This window comes from Callospermophilus lateralis, chromosome 13, assembly GCF_048772815.1.
Source record: "Callospermophilus lateralis isolate mCalLat2 chromosome 13, mCalLat2.hap1, whole genome shotgun sequence".
NCBI classification, from domain to species: domain Eukaryota; kingdom Metazoa; phylum Chordata; class Mammalia; order Rodentia; family Sciuridae; genus Callospermophilus; species Callospermophilus lateralis.
Genome location: NC_135317.1, coordinates 18,831,760 through 18,840,810, shown reverse-complemented (window position 1 = coordinate 18,840,810; position 9,051 = coordinate 18,831,760). Strand labels below are relative to the sequence as shown.

General features: G+C 35.1%; 1 protein-coding gene across 2 annotated transcripts in view; it reads right to left on the bottom strand.

Annotated features, from left to right (window-relative positions):
• Positions 1-553: 553 nt before the first annotated feature.
• Wdr37 (WD repeat domain 37) overlaps positions 554-9,051 on the bottom strand; it is a 71,497-nt gene continuing 62,999 nt past the window's right edge. For both annotated transcript variants that reach the window (XM_076831798.1, XM_076831797.1), the window contains 3 exons: positions 7,165-7,299; positions 6,523-6,637; positions 554-3,506 (listed from right to left, as the gene is read on the bottom strand). In XM_076831798.1, coding sequence (XP_076687913.1) covers positions 3,375-3,506; positions 6,523-6,637; positions 7,165-7,299 — 382 coding nt within the window. In that variant the 3' untranslated portion in view covers positions 554-3,374. The remainder of the gene's footprint in view (positions 3,507-6,522; positions 6,638-7,164; positions 7,300-9,051) is intronic.

The following is a 9,051-nucleotide window of genomic DNA, read 5'->3' as shown; positions in this document are numbered from 1 at the left end:
GCCAATATGAAAAAGAACCCAGAACCCACTAACAAGCAAGAAATATCCAGTCGTACTTCAACACCTTCTGAAGTTTCTATAACAACCACAATGCCTCATTCACTTGAATTAGAATATAACAATGTACAAGTAAACATGGCCAAATCCTGATTTGCATTCTTCCAAAATGCAAATGTGTCCAACTTTCTGAAACTGCAATTTTAACTCACACAAACTTGCTGTAATATGAACAATAAAAGCATTTTGATACTCTGAGAAATGTCACCTAAAACTTATATTAGGTCACACTGTTAATTTTTCCAGAAGAATTTGGGGTGGTAATGGGACAAACAAGCATAATTATGCATCATTTAATAAGAAATGGATAGGAAATATAACTCAATTGGGTTAAGTCTAAATTTTTTTCAAATGGGCAATATTACAAATAACTTGTTTAAATGCTAGGCAACTGTAATTTTTATATAATTAATAATAATGATATTTCACACAGTAAAACAGGAAAAAAGTAAAAATAGTAAAGAGACTCCCAAATAAAAAAACTTTATAATAGTAATTATGGAACATGGATGTTTTAATGAATTTCATATTGCAATGTAGACACTGAACACTTAAAAACAATTACATTGATACAATAAAAATAAATGATTCCACAGAACACTTACAAATGCATACTTTTTCCTCCAAAGAAACTTGTTTTCACAGACTTAAGTAACAAATGATTTACATAATCTTCAGATTCCAAAATATGTACAAACTTTTGACTCTACAGAAACTGATGTGCAGTGATTGAGAAAAAGAATGTTGCTTTATCCAACAACAAATCTCTTATGATTTTTTTTGTATCAACACACATTTTTAAGTAACCACATATTTTCCTTCCATTATTAAATGAAATCCTGGACACGTCAGCACATAATAGTGTTCCTATTTCCAAACACTATTTCAAATGAGATCCCATGTGGCTGATAACACAACTTAATTTCAGCCACATGCACGCATGTGCACACACACACACACACACACACACACGCACATATGAACCACCCCCCACTCCTCGAAAGTAACACTTGTGGCCACAGCAGCAGTAGGATGAGATCACGTTAGAAGATGACACAGTAGTTAACAGTAAGTCACATCCTGCTCCTGAGAACTCTGCTCAAGCACCATTAGGGTCTTCTGCCCTCATGAAAATGAGTGAGGAGCCTCATTTCTGGTGTTAGAGGCTGGTTCCTCCAGTTAACAAGAGGTGAGCAGCTATTGGCAGTGAAGGTCACTAGTCTCCATAGAACTACGTGGACATTATACATATATATTTTTAAAAGCTTCAAATCTTTTTCGTCTAGCAAAGACTGCATTTTAAATTTGATTTAGTTATTTGTGTACATTTTTCATGGTTTCTAACTATCATTCTAAGACATCTAGAATTTCAAACTAAAATATAAGAAACCCAAGAACACAGCCTGTGCAGCTCATCGATGCCCTTGCATAAGCAGATGTGAGAGGGGATCTCTCACTGTAAGGTAAAATTAGGCCACAGTGAATATTTTGTTGCAGTACTCCATCAAGCAGAATACACTCAGGACACACAAGGTGGAACTTGAAATTCTAATAAACCACAGTGACCAGTCTGACTTCAGTTCTCAAAAACACTATGGTCAGACTTGTGATCAGAACATGTTGGACTTTAAACAGTTTAGCTTAAAAACTCAAATCATTCTAAAACATTTGTAGTTTGTCTCTTAATTATTGGTTATTCTTGGGTCATTCCTTCCTGGCTGTTAGTCATTTCAAAATTACTCTAAATGATTCGACTATGAAGTTCCTAAGATCAGCTCTTGTAGGACCTAAGTAAAAGGTGCCAACAATGAGGTGTTCCTCACTGTTAGTAAGCTCCACCAAAGGACACCTGAGCATCCTATGTACTATACCTTGCCAAATGGCTACCTATCCATTACCAGCTCAGGTGCCCTCCTACATTACCACAAAACAGGAGGAAACACAAGAAATTGGGGAAGGGAACTATGTCCATGAGAGTTTTAAATACTATCTTCCTGTGCCTCTCCAAGTGATTAGCCTCCAAAGGGCTTTATGTAAAGGATTAAAAATGTGAGGGGCAGTAACTGAGATGTCTCTTTATCAAAACTGTAACTCAATAAGAAACATAAACTTAACAAATATCAGATGAACAGTAATTTTTAAGAAGGCAAGGATAACAGGCTCACTCGTGCAGTAGGATTGGCACTGAGAGGTATCCCAGCTACTCAAGACAAAAGCATCTTGTTACCTATGAACTATTTGTTATGGTTATCATCCTATTAGCCTAACTGAAGAACCTTTTACCTTCAGGATACATTTGGTAGGATTGTCTTTCTTGCCTTCTAAATTTAATTCAGTATTCCAGCTATGAATCAAAAAGTGCTTTATCTAGGCAACATTAAGACTCCAAAATTTTCCAAATATTTATTTTTGAGGTAGTACTCATTTATTTGCATTGTTGGCTCTCAAATACCACCAAGGAAGTGAACCCATTCAGATATATGCAAACCAATGACGTAGAAAATAAATAAGATTCTGTTTTCAGGTAGCAGGGCCTTCTTATAAAGGTCAAGTCACATTCAATGGATAAGTCATTTGAAACTTCTAAAAACTGTTTATAACTACAGCTATAAACTAAAGTGCTTTAAATTTTGCTTAATATCTAAAATCAGTGATTAGAATCATTATATTTTAGAATTTGCTAGTACAAGACCTCAGGCAATTGAAATGATTTTCTATAAAAAGAGCAGAAACCTTTTCTTTTCAAAAGAAACTCTCTGAATGTTGTAAATCCAGGCTATTTTTACAGAACTGTAATAAAAATTAAAATTGAAATTGAATTACACAATAGGACATGCCAAAACTTCACAGAGAAGTAGATATGCCATCTTTGATCATTCCCACCACTCATTAGCCAATGCAAATGCAGCTCTGTATTCCTCCCAGTACAAGGTAGATATGTATAATTATTCCAGAAAATGTAACAGATTGTTTATGCCTCACAATAAGTACATAGGTTCACATTTAATTCACACAAATGTAATGCCCTACTGTTCATCTGTCAAATGTCAACAACTTACAAGCATTTTATGTACTGCATGGGAGGTGAGCTTCACTTCTACTGACCAGAGGATGCCAATATATACACACAAGACAAAAATAAAAAATATGATCACACATTTTTCTGTACATTTCATGCAAGCTGGGCACAATGTGAAAAGAACATATACAAAGCACCCTTCTCAGGGTGAAACTCTCACAAAAATGGCTGATTAATATGCAGAAAAGCCTGCATGAATCAAAGGTCCATGGCAAACCACCAAACTAATAAGATGACCTTATTTTTCTTGTAACAATGCAGGAATGTTGATGTTCCAACCGATGGCTTGCCTATCAAACCCACAGGTGAACAGGTTGCAAATGGGGTGGTCTTCACTCCATGCTGAGCAGCATACCATTCTTCTGTGGCCCTATTAACAAACCAAAGTTAGTGTATTATTGTTGAAACAAGATGCATAAAACTTCATCCAAATTCACAACTACACCACTCAAAATTATTGAAATAAAACAAGGAGTTGAGTACAGTGGTGCACGCCTGAAATCTCAGCAACTCAGGAGGCTAAGGCAGGAGGATCACAAGTTCAAAGCCAGCTCAGCAACTTAGTGAGGCTCTAAGCAACTTAGCAAGACCCCTCTCTAAATAAAATATAAAAAACATGTCTAGGGGATGTAGCTCAGTAGTTAAGCGCCCATGGGTTCAATCTTGGTACAAAAGAAAAAAGGTGGAGGAGGGGATAACTCACAGGATTAGCCCAAGTAAGTAAAAAATATTTCACATTGGCAAAAATATTTCACATGGTAAAGCCATGATGAATAAAGGAAGTGAGACTCACATCAGAAACATTTTATGATTCTTTAAGAAAATAAGTAAGATTATAGTCAGAAAAAATAAATGATCAAATGATCAACTTGAAATTTTTAAATGAATAAATGAGGCTTATCTGTGTGTGTGTTTGTGTTAAGTGAAATTACTCAAAGACTTCAAATACCATTTTAACAAATAATTGATTCAGATAATAAAGAAGCTAGAAAAATACACTTAGTGACAAATAAAGACAAATAAATGGCCTTTCAGGGAGATTCCTACCATCTTCAGGAATTCTAGTTAAATATTGGGGAGATTACTGCAAAATACTTAATAATTTAGTGAATATGTATATAGATGCAAATACTTGAGATAATGCCCAATATGAGAATGTCTGAAAGCAATACCTTAGGAATTATGCATACTTTCTAAATTAACATGATAGCTCTAATTGTTATTGTTATATCATCAATAAAATACAAGAATTGCTATTAAGTAAAACTGTAAGAGATTAAGTAGGAGAAACACTCAATGGTACAAAATATTCCTCGGCAAAACATTCACACTGAAGAGAGAAATAAAATAGTCCCCCCCCCAAAAAAAAAAAAAAAGTGTGGGGATAAAAGACCATATAGCAAAGGATTTCAATAGCTATCTTCTATTATTTCTTTGTTAATAACCCCCGCCCCCCCAAAAAGATCCATTAACTGGCAAGAAAACCAAGCCTTTAGACAAGAACTATTTGAAGATAAATGCAAAGTGTTCATTGTAGAGACAACCAAAAATTATGTGGTTGACAAGTGACAACATTACCCTGGACAAGCAATTCAGCTTCCTGAGTAGTTGGGGAATTTAGAAGCGTTTGTTAATTACTTTTTGTTAGTTACTTTAATTTCATGAAGAATTTTTCTATGATGTACACTCAAAGAATAAAAAGCTCAATAATTACCTTCAAATAGTACACTGATATTCCACTGGGAAAGGGGAGTATGGCTGAGTTGCAGTAAGGACAGTTTTAAGAAACTGCATGTCACAGAAATGGTGTTGCTGTATTAGTGGTAAATTCCCACTTCACAATCTATTTCCATAATCACTCTTAAGACTGTAGTTTTCAAAGTGCACCTCTAGTACAGAGATGCTCTGGGGCTCAAGAACTGTTCTGTGAGATTTGAGACTGGTATAAAAATTTGAGATTTTTTAAAAAAAAAAATCAAGAGAGGAGCAGCCAGAAGGCAGCAACAATGGGGAATGCTCTACAAACTGGCAGCAACGCTCAGAGATGTGTGCACACACAAGCACAGGCACGTGGACTGGCGGGATTGAGGAACAGATGGTTTGTTTATTTCTTTTTGCAGCACTGCGGGTTGAACCCAGGGCCTTGCACACCCTACACAAGTGCTCTAACACTAAGACACATTCCCGCCATTCAAGGAATGAATTCTTAAACAGAACCAACTGGCTTTTTCCTCACACAGATATCACAATGACCTTCAGAAAAGAGCAAAAGAAAAAAAAAAAAAAAACAATGATTGTGTTGTGGGGGCTCAATTTAACACAAAAGCTTGAATAAATGCTGCCTTCACAAGCCAGGGAGCTTTTATTTATTAACACTTATTTCTGCTACATACCAACTATATAAGAGGCACTAACCAAAGTTATCCACAGCTAAGACTTAGCCCCCACTTCAAAGAACCTAGAACCAACCAGGTTATTATCTAAATGCAGGCTCCTAGGTGTTGCTTTACAATATTCTGATTTCATTGGGCTGAGCTAGTATCACAAAATCTTGACTTTTACCATGCACTGCAGACAACTATGGAGGTGTTTTGATACCACACACAACTATGGAGGTGTTTTGATACCACACTCATTCCCCTATGCACATGTGAAGTCAGCGAAAAGCAATCCCTTAATTTATAAGAAAGTAACATTTAAAATGGGATTTCTGCTTCTCATGACAACCTACCAATGAAAGGAGTTTTTCTACTTGTAGGTAGATGTAGGGATCCCATCTCAAAAAGCTCCCGCAGTAGATAACTAACACTGTTCCTACCTGACTACAATAACTACTTATCATTTCAAACATTTCCATTCTGTACACATTCAACTGAAAAATATATAAGACTGTGCCCTCCAATATGGCAGCTACTAATGCATACTGATGAGCTTACCAGATGTGGTTACCAAAACCAATGAACTGAACATTTGATCTTATCTAATTTTAAACCTAAAAATTGAAACTCAGGGTAATGGGAAACACTAAAGTAGGTTTAGAACAACTTGAGTATGCTGACTATTTTTTCAACTTCAAATTTTATGAACTTGAAACAGATTGCATACTTCCAATAAAATTTAGCATCCAAAAACTTACTAAGAAAACACAAATGTAAAACAGCTCTAATGTTTTTACAATGATTGCATGTTGCAATTATATTATTTAGGGTATAATTGATTAAAGAAAATATGTTAATTTTTTTCTCTCCTTTCTTTAATGTGACTATTAGAAAATTTAAAATTATATTTGTGGTTCCCATTATAGTTCTACTGCTAGACAATAATGATTTAAGGTGTGAAATTCCATGTTCTCCTCTAATGTGATTTATAAACATCTTAACTGTTACCTGTCGACTGCTCCGGGGAAGCCGTGCTAGTCGCACTCCTGACATATCAAACAATCGCACTTGTCGGTTGTCATGGGGGAGGGCTATGATTTTTTGGCCAACACATACATTGATCCTGCAAAAGAAGAGACAAAAAAAAAGAGTTGTGTTAAAATAGTTACAACATGAATTTTTGAATTTACACATAATGATGTAGTAGGATATTGCACATTATTCACATTTCAGACAAACTGCATTAGCAAATCACAGGCACTGCCTACCTATGGCATTAGAATAGAGACCAAGGTACTTACACATAGCTGCAAGACTATACACAGACCCCATACACATATGCACAACACAGGCACACTGTACTCCACAGTAGACACAAACCCATCCAAAACCAAGATTAACCCCCCTTTTTAGTAAACAAAAGCCCTACAACATCTGGCCATAAATGGCCCATTCTTTATTATTATAAATCTTATTATATCAACCTGACTTCATGCTGAGAAAGTTTAAGTTCACATGGAATTTGTGAATTTGCATTAAAGGATAAATAAAATACATTTTCCCAACTCTATCAAAATCATTTTTCCCAAGGCCATATCAACTAAATACTAAATCTATGTAAATAAGGCATTAAATTACAATCAATCTTACCTGTTAATGGCAGAGTCTGTGCGAATAGTTGCAATTGGGGATCTCATGTTTTTTAAATCCCAGACTTTCACTGTACGGTCATCGCTGCCTGAAACAACGTTGTCTCCCACAGTGAACACGGCAGAGGTTACAGTACTACAAGTAAAGGGTAGAGGATCAGACCCTCAGAGTATAGGTACAGGATGTGCATCTTCCCACAGAATACAATAAACACACAGTCCTGCTTCTAGAGATGGCAAGAGGGGCAGAGAAAAGAACAGAGATATGCAGGCTTACAAAATGGTATTCTACTCTGTAACCTGCTCCTAACTCCCCCATAAGTGTGTTACGTAACTTACATATTTTTTCCTTACTATAACAGAAAAATACAGTTTATTCTACCTTATCAAGGCAATGGAACAAAGAGAAGTTACTAGAAAAACATGGATTAAACAGAACCTTTCAAAATTTCTATATATTTGGATCTGCCAGAGAATTTCTAAAAAAAAAATCCAACTATCAACCTCAATTTAATATAGGAATTAGAAAAAAACACTCAAGACAACTCAATGACAATTCAAAAAAAGGCAAAGAATTTCAATAGATATTTTCTTAAAAATATACAAATGGTCAAAAAGCACATGAAAAGATGCTTACTATCACCAATCATCAGGGAAATGCAAATCAAAAACACAATGAGCTATCATTACACATTAGGATGGCTATTATCCAAAATACAGAACCAAAAAGCAGATAATAAGCAGTTATAAATATAAAGAAATCAGAACCCTTGTGCACTTTTCCAGTGGGGATGTGAAACGGGGAACCTCCGTGGACAGCACAGTAGTTCATGAAATGATTAAACAAAGAATTAAAACCCAGCAATTCTATTTCTGGGTATATACCCAAAATAATTTAAAGCAAGTATTCAAACAATGTTTACAGAAGCATTGCCTACAATATCCAAAAAGGTTGAAATAACCCAAATGCCCAACGGCACAGATTAAAAAAAAAAAAAAGTGGTATATGCACTAACACAATATTCAGCCATAAAAAGAAGCTAAAACATGGACAAAAGTTTAAAACACATAAAGATCCCACTTATATGAAGTTTCTGGAAGAGGCAAATTAATAGAAACAGAAATTAGAAAGGAGATCATCCAGTTATTGGAGGAAGGTGGGAATGGGGAGTTTAATGAGCCCCGAATTTCTGTTTAGAATGATGTAAAGTTTAGAAATAGCGGTAATGATTTCTCAACAATGTGAATTTATTTAATGCCAATGAACTATATACTTAAAAATGATAAAAATGTTATGTATATTTATATATTTGATCACAATTCTTTTTAAGTTTGAGAAGAAAAAAATATAAGAACTGCTTTCTTTGAATGTTTATATAACCAAAAAACAATAATTTTCTTTTTAACTCAAATATAAAATACATGACTGGGGGAAGGGACCGGGTTTCATGAGAACAGAGGAAGACCTGAAACGGCAAGACAAAGAAATGAAAAAAATCATATGCTGAAGAGAAATATATGATTCCTGAGGAAGCTACAAAAAAGACAAAAAAATTTTTAATTTAGTGCTACCCTATTTCATAAACTCTACTCTTGAAACACACTGTGTCTAATATAGTGCTAAGTATTTATATTCTAACAAATGAAGTTGAATTAACAATATGAAAAGTCCATGAAGACCCCCCTACTCTCTCTTGCTCTTTCTCACATACACACACACGCACGCGCGCACACACGCACACACGAACAAGAGGTAATGTCATCATCTGATCGAATCTTTGAAGAAACTCAATCAAAATCTTCAAAGTAAACTGTGCTTCTCTACTGGCTGAGGCTGTCTCAATCAGTGATGCTAACCAGTAATGTTAACTTTCCTCTCAAAGGAAAG